The sequence below is a fragment of the Vollenhovia emeryi genome, unplaced genomic scaffold, assembly GCF_000949405.1.
Source record: "Vollenhovia emeryi isolate VEMERY1.0 unplaced genomic scaffold, V.emery_V1.0 DF939179.1, whole genome shotgun sequence".
In the NCBI taxonomy this organism is placed as follows: Eukaryota; Metazoa; Arthropoda; class Insecta; order Hymenoptera; family Formicidae; genus Vollenhovia; species Vollenhovia emeryi.
In genome coordinates this window covers 108,503-129,248 of record NW_011967187.1, presented here as the reverse complement: position 1 = coordinate 129,248, position 20,746 = coordinate 108,503, and the positions used below count along the sequence as shown (strand labels likewise).

At 50.2% G+C, this 20,746-nt stretch overlaps 1 protein-coding gene across 2 annotated transcripts in view; it reads left to right on the top strand.

Annotated features, from left to right (window-relative positions):
- The window catches only part of LOC105563199 (zinc finger protein 497), a 55,437-nt gene that overhangs the window by 2,136 nt on the left and 32,555 nt on the right, over window positions 1-20,746 (top strand). The window contains exon 2 of one of the 2 annotated variants that reach the window (XM_012014581.1): window positions 4,613-4,937. In XM_012014581.1, coding sequence (XP_011869971.1) covers window positions 4,619-4,937 — 319 coding nt within the window. In that variant the 5' untranslated portion in view covers window positions 4,613-4,618. Of the gene's footprint in view, window positions 1-4,592; window positions 4,938-20,746 lie in introns of those variants that run through there. The other variant, XM_012014580.1, reaches the window with a different exon arrangement.

Here is a 20,746-nt window from a genome sequence, read left to right as displayed (position 1 = left end):
ATTTACCGAGTCTAATAGCGGCAAGCGTTTTTTTCAAGCTTACCAAACGTAATGGGACAAAATAAACGATGACATTTTTGACCGTCCATCCGCAATTCAATGATTCACGTAGACAAAGGACTACTCACAATGAGATATAATAGGTAGACGGGAGGAGAACACGTCAGGATTCGTGCATCTCTATATTCAACTCTAAAATTAGACAGATGCGAGAAGTAGGGAGGCAGCGAGACAGGACAGACCGCAGAAATCGGTTCCGCGGAAATCAAATCGCCGGGTCTGCTCCTTTTTAAGCAGCTGATCGACCAACTGATTGTCCGTGTCGACCGGAAACGGACAACATACCTCGCGGAGGATCAACGTGCAACGATTCGGGCGGATTAAAGCTGACAATTACAGGGAACCGGGAGGGGGGGGGGCGGGCGAAGGGAAGAGAAAGGGTGGTTCTCCCCCTTTTCCTTTATATTACAGTATACACTATCCGCCGCGGTAGTTTAGATAGATAGGTGGGTAGGTAGGTCCGCGAATGAGTCAGGTCATGCTAGGTTAGATTGGACGTTGTCTCCGTACACGTTATGCGCTCACGTATGCGCACACTATATACACAAGCGTGCGCGCACAACACACTCGCGCACACACACACACACGGGCAACGATATACCATATGTGAGCTGCTGCACGGCCAGCGCGCGTGGGTGGACGCAGGGCACCGTGTGTGCGTGTGCGTGCACGCGTGTGTGCGCGCGCGTGGAGAGGAGGCATATGGTCAGCAGGTGAGACCTTCGCTTTGTATTCCAAGTGTATAAAGTAGCCCACTTGGAGTGGCCCGACGTTACTCACGGACGTAACTCACGGTAAAAGGGGAGGGAGGGAGGGAGGGAGGGAGAGAGAGAGAGATGGGGGGAAAAAAGGAAAGAGAGAAGGGTTGCATGCCGGATCCTCCTGAAATGCTAACGATCCCTTCGAGCATCAGCATCAGAGGGAGACCTGCCGGCGCGGGCTACGGGGCCATCCGTCGCGATTCGAATAGCAGGAAAAACGAGGTCGTGCATTTTTCATGCGAGAATCCCGCGGTGAGTCGTCTCGGCGCAACTGTGTCAAAGATGACTCGTCGAAATAAAACAGATACGAAATAAGAGGCGGAACAGTCCCTTATCGCGCGTGAATAAATCACCGTGGACCGAAAATAGTCGCGAGAGCCTAGGATTCGGCTGCGCCGGGGAAAGAACGCGGGCTAGAGCTTAATGAGCGATCCGGGCGTTAATAAAAAATTGCGGGCAACGGAGACAGACGCAGAAATATGAATATCGCAAAGGGTAAGAGGACGGGATGAGTAGAATCGGAACGAAGGATGCTTCTAAGGAAATACAGCGGGTGTCATTTGATATATTTTTCCATTATTAAGGACATTAAGCCGGCGGCCCGCGGGCCAACTCTCTTCTTTCCGTTTTCTTCTTCCTCTTTCCATTTCTCCTCGCGGGCCCCGGCGCGGCCGCGACTTCTCTCTTTCTCTCTCTCTCTCTTTTTTTCCCGCGGCTGGCGACGGCGATAAATCAGAAAAAAAGATTCAAACCGCCAGTATAGTCGGGCGTCGGGACGCAATTTTCCGTCTGCCAGGAGATAAAAATTTGATTAATGACCGCGTAGTTTTGAAATTTAAGAAAGCTGCGGCATTCCCACCGAACTGCGACGAAAAACTTCCAGGGAGAATAATAGCCGACATTGTTCGTATGTCGATGTTGCCGAGATTTCATGGCCGTCTCGTTATCTCCGAGAGCCGTTAAAAATAATCCTCCACCCTCCCCCCTTCGTTTCCGCAGTTTAATTGTAATTAAATTCACAACAATACGTTCGAAATTAAAGAACATTGATCGGAATTGTACGAGCTTCCAATGTATTTCATTCCTGCTCTTGTCTCATTACGCAATGCGAGTGTACGAGGAAATATAAAATATAAAAAAAACAAGTCATTTTATCGGCGAAACGACTTACATTCAAAGTCTAAAGAAATCTCGACGCAACACTCGAGGCAATCGTTAAAAATTCGCGTCGCGATCCTGCCACGGCGTCAAACCGTTTTTTTTTCCACGAACCCTTCTGTCACTCCCGGCTCCCGGTTAATCATCGTGAAAGTCCGTTTACGAGGGGCAAAGAATTCGAAAGGGAAAATCCGTGTTGGCAAGCAATTACACCTTAAAAATACCGTACAAGCGAACAGAGATTACACAACATGAATATACAAGAGTAAATAGAAAAGTTGATATCAAAAGACGTTATCGAGGATATCGATAAGAACGAATTCGCTTCGGTGAAACGCAATACTCCCTCCGCAGTGCCAACCTTCGCTCTGCAGCGGTAAAAAATATCTACTCCCTCGACAACCAGAGGCGCATTTCTCTCCCACTCCTACGTTCTCCGTACGAATCAAAGCAATTATAAACATTAGAATGAAAGTAGGGCTCTCGTTAAAACTAAACAAGGAACAAGAATGGCCGATGCGAGCCAAGGCAGAACGTAGGTAGCCTATACTTGTAGTTTTCAGAGCAATTATATTAATGTATTATCTCTGCCATACGTTCAATATATTATTTTTGCGGGCACCGATAATGTTTTTGCCGTCCCTCGTATTCTACAAAATCGACGCATCAATGCTCGTATCGGCGTTACCATTTGTACATCGATTAAACGGAGCCGCGCCGTTCGCAACATTTCCCCCTCCCCCCTTCCCTCCCTTGAGTACCACAAAACAGGAGCAATTTCATTCAAATCGGTGACGAACAACAGCCGGCCGACCGTGTCCGGGCGGAGGTAGAAAAAGGCGAGGAAAAAGGCGCGGAATAAAATCGCGTCGGGCAGCCCTCCCTCTCCCACGGGGATTAAAGAGTCCAGGGATGCCCAGCGAGCACCGAGATCGTCGTCACCCCGTCAAGTATCCGCAGTCACGTCGAACGGCGAACGGGGCGGGGGGGAAGGGGGGCACAGGGGGGGGAGGAAAGGGTTGAACTCGCGGAAACTTGAGAACCCCCGGTGACAATTTCAATTCTCTCTTCGTCCCGCCCGGCCGCCTCCTCCCCTCTCGCTCTCACGGAGCCCGGCGCTCCTCTCGTCGCGAAAGGGGTGACCTAAGATTCTTAAAACTTCTCACGAGATTTTTCGATTTTAATTACAGTTTTAACATATTTTAATAAAATCCTCCGCCGTCTTCGCGAGTCCATCCGTCCATCTCCCTGCCCCTCTCTGTCGCCTCCCCCCCCCCCGCCCCGCCGCCCGACGCTTTAATTCCGCCAAGTTTTCGGCCCCTCTGTTGCCCCGCGCCGAGTCCCGCCCGATCGCTCTTGCCGCGGACTGTACGGCCCTAACGTTAACCCTTTCGTTCGTTCACCTACACCCACACCCGCGGTACTGGCGTAACACCTGTTCCCCGAATGAGGAGAACCCGAAATTGAACGCTCCTCCGCCGGCTACGCGGCCCGATCCGCCGCTCTATCAGTTTCGGTTCTTCCTTACGGCGCTCAGGAAGAGCCGGAGTATAGCGACTGGGCCGCTCTCGTACGCACCGCCGCGCAACCCTTAACTCTTTCTCTCGCGATTTTTGCAGTGGTGCTGAGATCGATGGAAGCGAAGCCGATAATTAACCGTAAGCATCTACGCACAAGTAATCGCCCACAAAACTGACATGAAACGTACGGTGGACGTACTAAAATCTCCTGCAGAGATCGTAAAATTATACACCTCGATCGTGTCGCGCTCGCGTGAAACATGCGCGCCGCAATTCTAAATCAGGTGCTGGTGAGCGAGCTGGGTTACAAATTTCGTCGGGTTCCAAGTTCTCACGCTGGTTTCAGAAACGGAACTTGTGGTATCGGTCAGTAGGTCAAGTTGCACCGCACCTTCGTTCCGCGATTATAAACGTTGGCTCTCGGCCTTGCAGTACCACGACCTTGGTAACTTCTAATCGCCAAGTTCAGCCACCACTACGACTCGGATTAGATGATATAACGCCGCGGTACGCAATTTCGCGCGTCCTCTTGACTTATAACAGTGCTGTAATTTAACCCCCGAGTGTATCCGTGAAGACTAACGCGGACGAGAGAGATACGAGGATCGATCGAACCCCGCGCGTGTTCTGAAATCTGCCGAAACTGCGAAAGAATACAGTATCTTGGAACAACGTACTTTAATTATTGTTAACGAAGACCGCACGTTCTTCCCTTTCTATCTATTCTGTCGTACCAATCTCGCTGACTTAACGCATGAACAATACAAAGTGTACGATTCAGTTGAACTCGTTCATCGCAAGAACTTTTTTATCCTGGTAAAACATCGATTCCACGATACGGTATTACTTATACCATTAGCCTGCGGTCCCCTCGCCTCGTTTGCTTGTCAATAACGAATACTTTTCGTGGCTAAACGATTTCCCGCATTGAAAGCCCTTGCAAAACAATCGATATCCGAGGAGGCGAGGTGACCCCTTGGCCGTTTCGGCAATGCGAAAGCGATGGCGATCGACTACGAAATGTGCGTCAGGGCGGTCAGGGTCGATCTGCCATCCCCCGTTGCTCGGCGAAAAGTACAGCGTACCAACTAACCCCGGCAGTTCTTCTCGCAGATCTTCATGCACAAGAGCGCGATGCAGATGCACGCGAGGGAGCTGAGCGCGGGTGCACTGACGGGGAGGCCCGGCGGCGGCGTCGCCGGCGGCCTGGCCGGTCTGGGTGTCGGTGTCGGCGTCGGCGTTGGACCGGGCGGCATGATCGCCGGCAACGAAGTTAAGCCGCACCAGTGCCAGCAGTGCCTCAAATCGTTCTCCAGCAATCACCAGCTCGTGCAGCACATCAGGGTCCACACCGGCGAGAAGCCGTACAAGTGCAGCTACTGCGACCGCAGGTTCAAGCAACTCAGCCACGTGCAGCAGCACACACGACTGCATACGGGTGAGTGGCCCTCTTGTTCGCTTGTTGTTGTTAACGACATCGGGTCCGCGCGTGAGCTTTTTCCTCGATTACGCCCGATTAAAGTCGACCGCCGCGTAATCGGCACCGCCCGTAAATTAATGCAGAATAATACGCGTTAAGCCCTGGTGCCCCACCACACACCGCTGCCCAGGGCTCGTCGTTATAGAACTCGCGCCGAGTTATTGGTCAATAAATTAGTGCACGAATATATATTGCTGTTATAGTAAATTCTATGAATACTATATCGTCCGGGCTATAGCCAATAATCAATAAATTAATATGCAGTTATTGTCTGTACGGGCAATCATGCGTCCCGATTGTGACTAACTTCAATGCGCGCCGGTGCGAAATTGCTTTGTGCATGCAACATGCGTGCAAGTAAAATATTCCTACGCACAGTCGAACGAACGAACGAACGAACGAACGAACGAACGAACGAGTGCATCCTATCGCCCCGCGTACTGCTCTTTCGCGCCCCGCGAGGCTTCCGATATTTGGATAACGATGCATCTGCAGCCGCGCAGGAGGCAGCTCGCGACTAAAATAACATCGATCAGGCCGGACCAGGCACGAAGGATTTGCAATAATGAGAAAACCCGATCTGGCTGCAAAGGCAAGCCAATGGGTCGCGTCCGGGCAGAAAGAATTTCATTAAGGGATGAGCGTAGTCACTCGGAAGGTATTAGCCTCGCAGGCGAACGGTCAGCGCGCGCCGCCAGCCCCTTGGAAAAATCTCGTTGACCTTAACGAAGATTTGCTTTGGCGAAGCAGCGAGAAAAAAAACAAATAACGAGAGAAAGACGCTCCGCGTCGGGTATTCGAGCTATTTAATCGAGCCGTCCGAATGCGGAACGGAAGAGAGATACGAATCCCCGAGTAACAATCGATCCAAGGGGGGGTTCGTTGACAAAGTAAACGGATCCCCCGACGTTTCTTTGCCGATGTAACGAATCGTCGAGTCGTTTCTCTCGAATCGTTCCACGGCGAGTCGCGCGAAGGGAATGTCGTCCTGCGCGACGCAGATCCGCGGTAAACTCGCGATTCGACGCGGCTCTCGGGGCCCGGGGGTTCCCCCTCGATCGCGGGGAGATCGCGGCTTATGAAGGCAGACGTCGCGGATCTGACGAGAATATCCAACGTAACCTGATTTTCCGCGTGGGCGCTTATCTTTTTATTTCCCCGCCGCGCCACTTCGGCCGAGCCCGTTGTTCCTTAGCCGTAAATACCGGCGAAAGAAGGACCGCATTGATTTTGCCGGCCCATCTCTCGGCCTCCCGTCTTCTTGTTCTACATCTCTCTATCTCTCTCCCTCCCCCCTCTCCGTTGCGGGAGGGCCACCCACGACCAAATAACTACTGCTCAGCCACCCCTTACATTAATAACCGCCCTTCCCCACGTATCCCCCACACACGTCCCTTCGTCATCGTCCTCCGCAGGGTGGTGCTCGAGTTTGGGCGTGTATGTAAAGGGTCGCTTTGGATTTCTGCACTTCTACCGATAAAATGTTTTAAATGCGCCCGTATGTGCAGCCCCCGGCCTCGGCTGCACCGAGGGAGAGGGTGCAAACCTTGTAACGGTATCTCGTGACGACCTGCGAGCGCTCGGCGCCAAGTTTAGCCGCGAATCGAAATATTTCTATTTTCGAACGTCTTAAGGAGAAATGATTGGGCGGTGGGAAATTTATACCCATGCAACATGCAAACCCAACGAGCTTGTTGACTCCCTGTAAATCATAAATGTTATTTCTCGCCTGAACAGGCGCCTGGTGATTTATACTAATCGATCTTAATTAGTCGTACTTTTACTATTTAACGGTATATTTTTTTGTCATTAATAAAACGAATTTCAGAATAAACGCAAAGGCTCGAGCGCGGAGACGCAAAAATATTGGAAGCGGCGTCAAACGCATTCACGTTAGATTGTACCTTTGCGCGGGGCAAAAATCGCAATTACAAAATTACATTTATTTAATTCTCCGTAAATTTTGTTTATATAAATCAGGGAAACAATAATACGTTGGCACGTTAATAATTAATATCGAAGTAATGCGAATGCGGAGCGACATACTCGGAAACGTGCATTTTTGCAACGGAACAATCCCGTTATAGCGTTTGCGCCGCGTATTGATTTCTCATTTCGATGAAATTCTGGCGCGGCGGGGCACGCGGCGATTGGTCGTTCGCGTTCAAAAATCGGCGGGAATTCGCCGGCGTGCCGACGTTCCCCCCCCTTCCTCCCTCATCCCGTCGTTCCATCGCTCCGCAAATATGCACACGAGTTACATCGTTCGCGCGCATATATGCACGCGTGTCTATATATATTATACATATAATTCATTAACCGAAATTTACACGAGAACGCACGGCCGGTAAAATCCATGGGGTGGGAGAGCGAAGCGAAAGAACGGATACGGTGGTGGGCGGGCGGGCGGAGCGGAGAATATAATATCGACGAGTGTCCACGATATCGATAGCTGGTCAATATCTGTAGCCTAGACAAATACCTGGCGAGGGTGCGGAGTGCGAGGGGGAGAGAGAGAGAGAGAGAGAGAGAGAAGAGAACGAGGGTGAGCGAGTCCGTTCACCCCCTCTCGTACCAGCGCGGCGCGCAAGGATGACCAAACGGCCAGGCCAATGAGGGTCCGGCTCGCCCCACCGAGAGGCCGCCGCGTGCGAAAAAGCGCGGGAATTTTTCGATCGCCCGATCGCTCAATAATGGAACCGAAGTTACGTGCCGCCACCGTCGCAAGCGCGCACAACCGCGCGAGCGCATGAACGCGGTCGTACGTATATTCACACGTGCGCGCAACGTACACACATACACACGCGCGCGCATGCATGTATGCACACGTGCGTCCGTATGCGACGATCGGGATGCACTCGGGGAGAGAAAGAGAAACAGTGATGAAGAGGGGCGAGAGGGTGAGAGAGAGAGAGAGACGGGAACAGAGTCCGTGCGCATAGCAGGCCAGAGGCTACCAAAGATTATCCCTTCGGCAGCGGGCAAAACTCAATTTCCCAGCCAAAATCTAATGATCGACCGCCCTACGCGCCAGGGACTAATCGGTTTTCCCGGAGCCGCTAACTAGGCGCGTGTATGTTGGCTGCGAAAATCGCCGCTCGAAAAGCGGCGCGGGTAGAATTGGCGCGGGACAATCTCAAAGGACTACGGGCTCGCGATTGTTAAACGCTGCGAAAGCCCGTAATCTGGGCGTCCATTTGGTAACATCTATGACCTAATGATCCGTCTATGAGCGTAATCGGCACTGTGAAAGACGGCGATGCGTAATGGCCACGTTACCGATAACACATCGGCATTCTCCCCCGAGCGACTACGCAACTACGTGCTCTCATTGGATGTAATTTGTAAAGGATTCCCGCGGAATGGAGCATGCGACTTTGCGTCCATCGCGAGGGCCACCGGGCGTTGAAAGGGGGCGACCAGCCCGCCGTGGAGGGCGTCGCCGCCGCCGCCGACGACGATAGCGGTGCTTGAAAAAAGGAGCACGTCCTGCCGAAGAAATTGACCGGACAATTTTAAAGCCCACTTAATACTGCGAAAAATTGCCGTTTCGTCGGCGCATGAATAAAAATTAAGGCCTCCGCCGCGAGCTCCGTTTCTCACCGCGTCCCCGCTCCCGCCCGGAACAGTTTGGAAACGAGCCTGCATATCCGTATTTACGAGGTGCCGCGGTAAAACGAGGAGAAGGACGCGAACCTTCCCCGGACCCTCAGACCCCGTGAGGTCCTCCTCTCGTCCGCCGCGCTCTCGCTTCCGCCTACCTCGGCCATCCGGCAGCAGTCTGTTCCGGGTCCGCGCCTTTTTCCGTCCCTCTCGCACTTTTAATTCGCTAATTTCGCCGGTTAAGAATTCATGCGGCGGAATGCCTCTCGGCGGAGACGTCTCGAGAAAAATCAAAGCGAAGAGAAAGCGGCGCGAGGGGGTTCCCGGGGGCGGGGGGGGGGGGCGAGAGAGCCGCGGAAAAGAGCGACGCCGGTGGTCCCTTTATCACAAATGGCGCGGAATGAAAGATTAAACAACGGCGCGGCGACGCTTTGAGCGCCGAGAAATAAAAATTGCGAGCGAGACGAGACGACGGGGGAGTTGACGAGTCGCGAAACGAGCTTCCCGCCCAAATACCCCCCCCCCTTTTTTTACCCGCGAAATTATCGACGAAATCTTCGCATTTCGAGAATATTCTAAACCCGGAAGTTGATTAATTTTCGTTGATTAATATCGCAGGCTAATCAGCCAGCCGACCTATAGCCTCGCTATGAATGTTTTAACAGAACGAGCGTTAGTTCTAATACCAGCCCGCGTTCAGCGCAGCGTACTCGTAAATTACTCGTACGCCAGAATTCATGCATTCATGCAATTTTGCGAGCGATGTAACCGGCCCGTATTTAGTAATTAACACACTCAACTTCAGCTCCGCCGTAGCGACTTAAAAAGACACGATTATCGATAGACACTGAAGTTCGTAACTTCGCCATCTTTCTTCCCGCGCAACTGGCTCCGTATAAGATTTCGTCACGCTAGGATACGACCAATATATTATTCACAGGGTTCATCGCGTTCCGAAATATTGCCTAAAAAATATTTAAGTAAAATTCGTACGGCCCAAATGTGACGAACGCAAATTTGAAGGAATAAAGGACTCGGAGCCGCGACAGGGTGTCAGTGTCTAAACGTTTTATTCTAATTTCGGGAAGATACATTAATTACCTTTCGAGCCACCCGACAAAATACAAAATTAACACGATCACAACTTTAGTAGACCAAGCCATTTTACTTTCTGACGCACGTTTCCATAACAGTAACATTAAGTTAATTCAAGACATTCTCCTAAATAACTCTTATCCCCCCCGTTTTATTAAAGAACACATTACAAAAAGATTAAAACTATTACGTCATCGATACAATACTAACACTAACGACCCTCCAACTGAGAGCCTTGAACGTAAAAATTATCTCACTATACCATATATCAATGGTATTAGTGAAGAAATAGGACGCATTTTATCTAAATTTAATATGAATATTGTGTTTACTGTCCCTAAAAAACTTGACGTAATTATAAGAAAGGGGAAGGATAAAATAATCAACACGAAACAGACCGAACTTGTCTATAAAATTGATTGTATTAACTGCGACGCGACCTATATTGGCCAAACTAAGAGACATATTGCAACGAGAATAAGGGAACATTGCAACGACATCAAAAAACCGACATCAAATCACTCTGTCGTAAGCAAACATCGGACAATATTCGGACATGAGTTTGACTGGTCAAATCCTCTAATTTTACACAAAGAACGACATTATAGACGCAGAGAAATCGCAGAGATGTTTTTTATCAAGAAATTTAATAACACTATTAACCTCCAGAAAGACACTGAAAATCTGAACACGATATACGATAAAATCGTTCGACTCACTTAGTTAGTTATAACTTCATATTTATTTTTATTTATTTGTTTCTCCGGTCCCCTTCTATATGTCATAACGGGAGGATCTTAGCAATGTCCCTTTGTTCTGTTCCAACTATTTAGTCTCTTGGTGACATGACACGTGCGAAGGCGTATATATTTCTATGTGCGATGACGATTAGCCTAATTTTATATTTTCCTGTAAGTTCTTCTTTTATAATTTATTATTTTATATTATGACTGAGAAATTTACTCGTAGTTCTTTTATAATTTATTACCGCTTTATATTTTTATAATTTATAGTTTTACAAGTTATTACCGTTATATATTTTGACTAATTGTAAGTAATTGATTTGTAGATGCTTCGTTGTCACAAGCTATAGGATCCACTTGAAAAGGACCAGTATTACTGGCCGAAACGTCGTGGTAAAATTTAAAATAAAATAAAACTGCCAGCCTTGGTCGATCTAATCCTTGAGTATTTTGTTTTAATTACTGGCGATACAACAATTCTAAATTTGATTTTATTCTAAATTTACTGCGAAAAAATGTCACCTCAGCCAGGGTTTGAAAATTAAGAAATATTTATAAAGTCGAAACAGACGCGTAGACAACGTCTTTATACCGTTACTGCGACAAATATTATCACATGCCTCGGCGGTCGAATTGGTGAGACGCCCAGCTAGAGTGTAGGGAGGGTCCAGGTTCAAGCCCTGGCTGAGGTAATGTTTTCTCGCGATAAATTTTCTGTATCATTAAAAATGCCAGGTGTGGTCAAGAGAACACTGACGCGGTTAAAAAATATCACTTCGACCGCTACTGCGTTCAGAGGGAAACATTTTTTAGCTCACAACCAGAACGAATTGCTCCGCTTCTCTCTCTCGCCGCGATCAAATGCGTTCCGCCCGTGTCCGTTGAAATATCGGTAAACTCCGGTGAGAGAAAAGATACGATTTCGGGGAGGGGGAGGAGGAGGGGGGGAGGGAAGAAGAAAAGAAAAGTGATTAAGCCGGGAGGAGCGCCGTATGGTCCGTGGTCGAAGAAATGAACGTACAGTCACGGCGCATATGCATAGCCTATCGACGCGCGCATCGGCCTATTCTAATTTTCTACCAACCCTTCCGCGCGGCGGTTCCGCATTTTTTCCGTGAGGGTTAATTTGAATAGAGAGTCTACCGTGGGGATGCGAGGGGGGAGGACGATACATACGCCCACGCTCTTTTTTTACCCCGTCTCGACCTTGGATCGTATCGAACGGAATGATTCGACAATAGAAATGACCGTCAATCGTTTTTTTTTTTTTTCGTATCCGCCCGTCGAGCCCCGCCGCTGCGGGATCGCTTCCGCTATCGATTATCGAGGCCGCGCGGCGAAACGCGGGCGACGACGGGAGGAGCACGATCGCGAATCGCCTTGGCAATTTTTCCGACTCGCGCGAAGCGAGCCCGCCCGCGCGCTGATTGTCACCGCGCGTCTGTTTGTGATACGAGATAAGGAATCTCGGCGCAGTGTTTGCACGACGTTCTGTTGACAGATCCGAATGGCGAACTAATAGCCGGTGAATTGACATTTTTGCGCAGCAACCGTAACGACAGAAAGTTCCGCGAAAAATAGATAAATCGAAAACGCGACGACAGTGTACACTTTGCAAAAGTGCGAATTTCTCGAACGTAGCCGAGCGCGCGCGCGCCGGGCCCTCGCGAAATTACGGCGCCGCGCGTCGCGCTCTCCGCCGCCCGTTTCTTTTTGTTTTTTCCCGGCGCTGGTAATTATACGAAGGAACGATTGCGGAATATAAGTACGACGTTTTCGAATTGCCTCTCAAACGAGGAACAACGGTTAAGTCCTTTTTCGCGGAGACTCGGCGAGTCTCCCATCTTTTTGTCCAACACCTTGTACGGCCTTAGTGGTCGATGAAACTAATTACGCGGGATGGCAAAACGTGGGCTATAGTATGCATATTGTGGGGTATAGTGCACTTACTTCGTTTTTTCCCACTCGCAGTTAATTAAAATTTAATGGGAAAGGAAACCGCGAGCTCGCCTAGCCGGACAAATCACGTGACTCTCGAGAGTTCTCCGCGGAGTTCAGTTATGAAGAAAGGGAGCGAGATACTTTTAGACGGAATTTAACGCTGCTCGGGAATAGCCCGCATTTAATGCCGCGAGTCGATTTAATAATCGGATTGTACCTTAATATCGGATACTCGGTATTTTAGCACTACCGTATCAAAACGTGTCAGTCTCATAATTTAATTAAAGTTAAAGAAGCAAAATCGTAAAACGTATACGCGCGCGAGAGCGCGGCTTAATAATACGCGCGCGTAGCATAGAGCCGCGCATCAAATTATTATATTTCGCACGTTGCGTTATATTCGCCACGGACGTTTTTCAAGGCGCGTTCACTTTTTCCGCAACACGCAAATCCGCAGCGCGTCCTGAGATTGTTGCCATGAGAGGGATTTTTTCCCGCGGCTATCTTATCGCTCGCGGCTGATATAGAATAGTCCGAGATGCAGCTAGAAGTAATAAGTATTCGTTCGGGTATAAAAAGCAAGGTCGCGTTAGTTTTCATGCTGTCGTGAATTCGTCGTTTATTTAGCGCGGCGTAAAAGCGACGCCGCTCCCTCTCCCCATTAACGATCGCATTTTGTGAATAAACGTTCGCACTTTCGGAAGTAGCAATTAAAAATGACGCCCCGGGACCGTCGGTGAATCGAGACGATGCCAGAAACGCGATTCTCGCAAGACGCTTAAAGAGACACCGCCGTTTTAATCTTTGAATTCGGCCGAAAGTTCACCCTTGCTTTACTGACTTACTTTCGCAACCCTTTCGCGAGCGGAGACGCTCCTTCAAGATTCTCCTAGCGAGACGAAAATCCCTCTCCCACGGCGAAACATAAGTACGTCGTGGAAACAAAAGGAATATTTGAAATACAAATAAAATATCCCCGCTGGCCTCTTCCGGCACGGATTAATTATTTTACCGGGAACTGTGTTTTCAAAATCTCGTTATTTTCATTCGACGTAGAGCTCCGTTAAAAAAAAAAATATATATATATAGAGTTATCGAGTGCACCGAATATTCGCAGTTATTTATTCTCGCCAAGTGCTCGCTAATGGATGTTATTCGTTACCAATGAGCGGCGCGAATAACAATATCCGCGATATTTTTATTCGGAGCGCAAACGTCGCGCCGCCATATGGCCGCGGGGATAGGGCGCGGACGGAGAGCCGAATTTCCAAGGTGCGCCGTAAACTGCGGGCCCCAGCCGCCTTCCCCGTCGTATTTGTCTCGCGATACGCGCCGCGTGTAATTACACTTACACGCCGCGCCGCCGCGGTGAACGGTGTTACACCTAACGAAATGTAGATTGACTTTCTAATCTGGCACGAAAGCCGGACTTTTTGCGCAAAATCAGATACGATCCTCGAGCGCGCGCGGCGCACCGTGAGCGCTATCACGTTTTAGCGCGCCGCGGAGAACCGGTCAGTGGGTTAAGGATACTTAATGCTCCTCAGCCTCGAATGCAATAACTTCGCGCCGGCAAATGCCACGAGGCTGGCGGTGCGCGCTAACGTTTCTCTCTTTTCATCCTTCCCCCCCCCCCTCTTTTTCCTCTTCAGTCGCGTTATCGATAGTTATTAGTGGCGGTGCGCGCGCGCGCGCGAGCGCGAGATAGGTAATGCGCGCCGCCAGCGCGACGACGTATATTTATTTTGCATCTGCAATTACTCCGATTACCGATGACGCGTCTCGCGCGCTATCGCACCGGCCGTCCAATAATCCAATAAAGAGAATGAAAGCCATGCAAAATGAGAACCGTCCGCGCTGAAACGGTCCGGAATAAAAATGCATCTTTAAGTGGAACAAATAGATACCGCTGATGCAGCGCCGCGATTATCGCGGAAACATTTGCGATTGCAAAACGCGAATTTGTGCGTGATCGCATTAACCGTGTATCTAATTGATATTATTAATGACTTGGTAATGTTAATCGCTCCGTCTGAGATTACGATGCGACACAGATTTAGTCTTTACGGATGACTAATTTATTCCCCGCGCGATATACCGAAAGGAGTCGAGCAAAACAAGGCTGTCAGACCGGTTAAATGTGTACGCACGTTGGATTTCCCAACAATATACTATTATTTCGTCTAAAACAAAGAAACGCGCGCTATCCGCCTTCCCTTGGGGAATATAATTAATCCGAAGCCGTTAAAGCGCGTCCAAGTTTCGCGATAATATAGCGTCGATAATATTTTCCATCTCCCCGCGAAGAAGAGATGCATCACTTTATCGGCGATGCCGAGCCTCGGACTGGAAAGATTTACGCGGACCATTTATATCGGCCGCTCTCGAGGCCGGCGGGTCAAGAATATTGAGCACGGCCGGCCGTAAAATAAGATATAGATTTCCATCTAGTAAACTTTCTACACGGCATGTGTGGGAGGTAACGCGCGGGACGCCATACGGCATACGAGAACGCGGCGGATCTCCGGACGTCTTACGTCGGAAACTTCGGGGGCCCGGCGTTGTGTGCGCGATACGCGTCCGCGTTGCACACGCTCTACCTACCTACGTGAAACGTGTACTCGCCGTGTGCGACAGGCTTGAAGGCGCGTGGACGATTTCGACGATGTGCGAGCTTAAGCCCCGAACCAACTCGCTTTCTCGCCAACGTTCGTTTCACAACGCGCGCCGCAACTCTGTAATATCGTTGCCGTTCCAATCGCGGTCTCTGCGCCCCGAAAACAAGATTTATCTTATATCTCGGCAAATTTTTCACTTTCCAATTGAATTTTATCTATCATTAGAACCGTTCGGAATGGTAGCTAGCTCGTTATTAATCCAGTTGTACGTCAACCTCATCGAGGAATCAAAGGTCGTTCAACTGGTAACTCGGGGTGGAGAGAGAGAGAGAGAGAGAGAGAGAGAGAAAGAGAGGAGAGTATAGCCTTCTAGGAACTTACGAACAAATGGCTCGCGATGAAAAATCGTAAAGACACGAGGGCCATCAGGACTTAGCTCCGACCACTCGACAGGCCGAGCGTTCGTTCTGAGACATTAATTTTTACCCCTTTTTACCCTGGTCTGCCTAATGACTCGAGGTTCTACGCCGAGCTCTACGAGAAAGAGAGAGAGAACGAGAGGGAGGGACAAGGGAAAAAAGGTCTCGACGAAATGCCTGTTAAGCGACGAGAGATTGTCGTTAGGGGAAGGGGACGATGATCTTGTCCTGCATCCAGAAACGATCGTTAACCATTCTCGGACGGATGCGGATGGGTGGTGGAGGCAGGCGCCGCGTGTTGTACTCCTCTTCCGGTGTCTTATATAATTCCTTCTCCTTTTTTCCTCTCTCCTTGACTGGGTGCGCGGCGACCACTTCAACCCCTCGTTTCCGCGGGCCCACCCCGCTCGACTCGACTCGTTTTCAACCCCCTTCGCCGTCGAGAGCGAGCGAGCGAGCGAGCGCGCCGGCATCGTCTGGGCGACAATGGGTCTCATCAGGCATCGGGAATAAATTATGCTCGGTTGAGCCCGCGAGAAAAATTACGGGCCGGCCCGAAATTAGAGCTCGTCTCCGCGGCGGCGGGGAAGAAAAGTTGCCGGCGAAGCTTTCTGCTCGGTGAGTTTTTTGTCCGCGGAAGTAGAAGCGAAAGCGGTGCCGGGCGTACCTGGCGATCTCTCAATTCCAACCTTAACCTTCGGGCTCCTCTAAATCTACCAACGGGATACGAATCCGTTACGTTGAACGCTGATTCTTGAACTCAATAACCTCGGCGACACTGACGGTGTAATAATAGAATCATAATCTCGCGCCGAACTCGCGACGAAGCCGCGAGTCAAGGAGCGGGTCGCATCGAACGTATCGCGGTTCCGATTATTCCACGTGCCGGCCAATCGATTTATGGGGTCGTAACCGATCGCGAGAAAAAAAGGGTTCATTGGCCCCGATGTGTGGAAATAAGCGTGCCACAGCGACGAAGAAGGGTTATGAGCCTCAACCGGGTCGGTAACCCCGATGTGCCCCGTGGATGGCCCGAAAAAGCGAAGGCATCGGTCAAAAAAAAAGGGAAATAAAAAATAAGAGGTAAAGAGTTTCGGGCGAGGCAGGTGAACCACTCCGAGAGGATAGGAGGGCGAGAGAACGTATAGGGAGAGAGAGAGAAAGAGAGAGAAGGGACTACCATATGCCCGAATAATGTTCCACCCGCACACGACCAGGCCAACCGACAACAACAGGAAGTTCGTTGGCATCATCGTCGTCGTAGGAAGAATCGCGGTGCACCTTCGAGCGTTGAACGACCTTGCTCGCGAATACTCGAATCCGCGCGACGACCTCTTCCTCGCGAAATGACCAAACTCGTCAGATTAAACCAGTCCGCGAGGCTGCCGCGAGTGCTTCGTAGTGAATTTAATATATTTTTCTAGTCGCCACGTAGCGATTGACGTCAGGCAACACGCGGTCGATGTGCGATCTCCTGAATCATTTGAATCCTATTTTCGGCATTTCACTCGGAGAATTACGGATGTTCCTTCTCGCCTAAAATCGCCCGGTCTATAAGCAGCATCAAATGACAATGCGTTTGACGACATCACGAAAGGGTGCTCGTTTCCCAGGTGAGAAAAACGCGACGCGCCGTGGAAACAATAACGAACACGTGGGACAAAGCGGAGAGACTCGGCAGTAATCTTTGCCTCGTAAAACTTTCACGGCTTAATACGCCGGCTGACGTTCGGCCGAGCGAATAGGTCGCATTCGGCAAAATAAACGCGCGCCTAACCAAGTTACAGGATTATTGATCAACTATTACCGCCCTTTGCTGTGCCCGGCCGCGATTCCCGAACGTTTGCCCGCGTGCCTTACCCGCATCATCAAACGGAGTATCCGCCGCCGGGCCGAGACTAGATTCCCCGAGCTTGCTCGCCCGCCTGCCTGCTATCGACTCGAAAATTCACTTCGACTCGGCTGACTGTGTGTACGCGAACCTTGAACTTTCGGGCGGCGAGCCCGCACGACGCGGCGGTGACGACAAGTTGCAAAATGCAACGGCACCGCCGACGACGTCATCCCAAGCGTATCGTTACCCTGGCATTGTCTAGGACCGGAATTCAATCCCGGTGTAATCTAGCTCATTTTGAATCTCGCTTATTTCGGGCGCCGGCCGACACGCGAGAATGATCTGTTTCGCGATCAGAAAAGCCAGGACGTCAGGGTCGGCCGTACGACTTGAACCTTGGACGACGCGGATGTGGAAAAATGGCAAATCCCGGGCGAATTCTCCCGCGTGTCGAGACTTGGATCGAAATCGCACCGCCGGTCACGTTGCCAGCAAATTCGTTTCACTCGACGACGACGTTCGCACGACGGCACGCGGATTCCTGGCCTCGCGACGCCCCGCCAGGCAACCAATCAAACTGACTGGAAATGAATCCAACTGGATCATCGTGTACTTCTCAAGTGCATAATTCATCATGCCACGAGTGCCGTGCGGCCACTTTCTCCAACGAATAACGTAAAACCGGGCGTTGAATCCCGGAGCTGCGTTCTCGGTCGAACGATCGCTGACGGCGAGTTTGGAAGAGGCTGTACCAGGGTGATTCCGCCTAGACTACTGATGATGACTGTACCCCGCGTATGCGGGGGATATACTCGCACACAAACGTATCCCTGAACAAACACACACACACACACACACACATGCACGAGAGAAATTTCGCACGTACGTACAGCACATTCGCCAGGGGGTAGAAATCATTAAAGGGGCGTGGCGTGCCCGTGGTTGCCCGGATGACGGTCACGTGAACCAAGATGGCCGCCAACCGGGAGGGCTCCCCTCTTTGCAACAGTCATTTGTTATCGGCCATTTTATTTTAATGATTTCCATGCATGCGTGAAACGCTCGGCTGCATTGCTCGGGAAAGGGATGCATTCTCCCCCTCTCCCTCTCGTTCTCTCCCGTCCTCTCACACACTCTCTCTCTCTTTCTCTCTCTCTCTCTCTCTCGAACACTCTCTCGCTCTCATTCGAATTCTATGTGCCCGGTAACGTGTTCTCTCCTAGCGCGATATATGCTGTGCCGAACGTGGCACTAACGCCGGTTTCATGGTAATTCCGGACCCTATAAATTTCCAGGCGCGTCCACGATAATGCTCCCGCGCTCTTCTTTCGATAAATCTGATGGTACCTCCCGATAATGATTCTCGCGGAAAGTAATTTCATCTGTCCGACGCTGACCACCCCGTGCGTGAATTTCCCGCGGAACGGACACACCTCCCAATGACAGTTTCCGCGAACGAATTAACATCAAAGGGTTGAAACGGTCATTTAACCGTTCACCGCATTTTAACACCTCTATGAAGTTAGCAGCTTATTTTCAGAATATAATTGGTCGGGAGCTCCCGCTCTCTTTACCGATATATCTTTCATGCGATAAACTTGTAAAACTTCTCGACACCTCTCTCTCTCTCTCTCTTTCATTCAATAAACCTTTAACAATGCTCCTGTCCCCGATATCTGGACTCTTTTCTAGCCTTCGTTCGCGCGTTGTAGCGAAATCTCTTGAAAATTGGCCGCACATTCCTCGTCGGGGTTTTCGGAAAATGAAAGAATTCGTTCGGGGGTGTCGATGGGACTGTCGGGGGCACACAGAAGGCGTTTCCGGTAGAGCAGTTAATTACACGGCTATATCGTACGCTTGATTATTAATGACTGTCACGGGAATAATTATCAAAACACAACGACTCAATTGTTCGGCTCGCGCACTAGCCGGGCTAGCGAAACCGTAATTAATGTAGACCAATAAACGCGGCGCGCCCGTAACTCGTCTAAATAATTAATTCTCCATTTTTGTTGCGGCGCGAGCGCGCGCGAACGGCGTTTACTAGCGCGCGAATTTACTAGTCCGCGCGGCTAATTTAATATACACGTGATAAAGATCCGCCGGGCGTCCCGCGTCCCCGACCGATCGTCTTTGTCGCGGCGGAAATCTTTTTATAACGTCGCGAACGATCGCTTCCTACCATCGACCCGGCGCAGGAAAGCGTCAACGATTCCCGGACATGTAAGAAAATTAATGGAGGCTGTCACATTACCGTCGTACTTTTAGGCTAAATTTGAACTTTAATCGCTTTTCGACTCTCGCTTTAGCGCGAGAGCAGCGCCGATAAGCGCGCTTTAATTAGCAACGTGCCGAGGCGGGCTACAGACCGCCTTTTCCGAAAATACTTTCCCGTCGAACCAAGGTTAATGCAATCCGCGCCGTACATGAGAAACTTGAATTTTTTAACGGCCACTTTGCACCTAGAATTCGCGCACGAATCCTGCCATTAATCGCCGCCCGAGTAGCGCGACCGACGTGGCCCCGAAAGACGCAAAGTACAAAGTTCAGACCGCTCTCGTCACGTAATCACCCGATTATTCTTTGGCGTTTAAGCGTTGCTCTCTCTCTCTCTCTCTATCACGCGGTTTTTCTTCCCTATCTAATACTACAACTAAAAAATACTACAACTCGCGGAATCGTCATTAATCATTATTAGTTCGTCGCGAAGGTAAAGCAACCTCCGCCTGCGTTATCTATATTATCCTTCGTGGCGTAATTATGTATCAATTTTATTATATGTACATAGGAAAGTGGTGCTAAGCCAGCGGAGAAATCTAATATCGCTGGAATACCGTTCGGACGTCGTATCTATATCTTAACGCAAAGTGTGCTACTTCAACAGATACGTTGATCAAACGAAAATCGGTTGAAATACACTGATAAGCGAAATAGTTTCATTCACGATTCTTGATAACAATGTGGCAGCTAGGCGTGCAGTTGCCGCTTGATACGGTCTCCGAACCCTCGCAATATCTCCCACGAGCCGATATCTGCAAACATTTCTTTACGGTTGCATCTCTATTCGCAGCCTCGTCCATTCTGTTCTGACGCTTTCGCTCGCCTTTTCAATACCGCCGAGCGAATCGTTTTTCGTCTCGCGAGCGTTGGAGGACAAGGGGGACGGCGTACGAAATATTGCATCGCCCTCGATAATTGCCAAAATTCGTTCTCTGCCTTTCGCGCGCCATCGTCATCGCTGTCATCGTCAATTTTTCACGGGGAAACAGTGCGTATTCGCCAAAATCGGCGCCCCTCGCCCGGGTACACGCCAAAATTCGAGGTATCACTCGTGTGGATAGTTCGACGAGTGTCATAGAAGGTCGCAAGAGCGAAAGAGCGGGAGGGTCGAGGTGAAGGGGGCTCGCCAGGAGAGCGGCCATCAGTGCGAACGACGCACGTGCGTGTGAGTGCGTGCAATTTAATGATTTCCAGCCGGAATTTCGATGACGCCGGGAGTACGGGACGAGGGGGG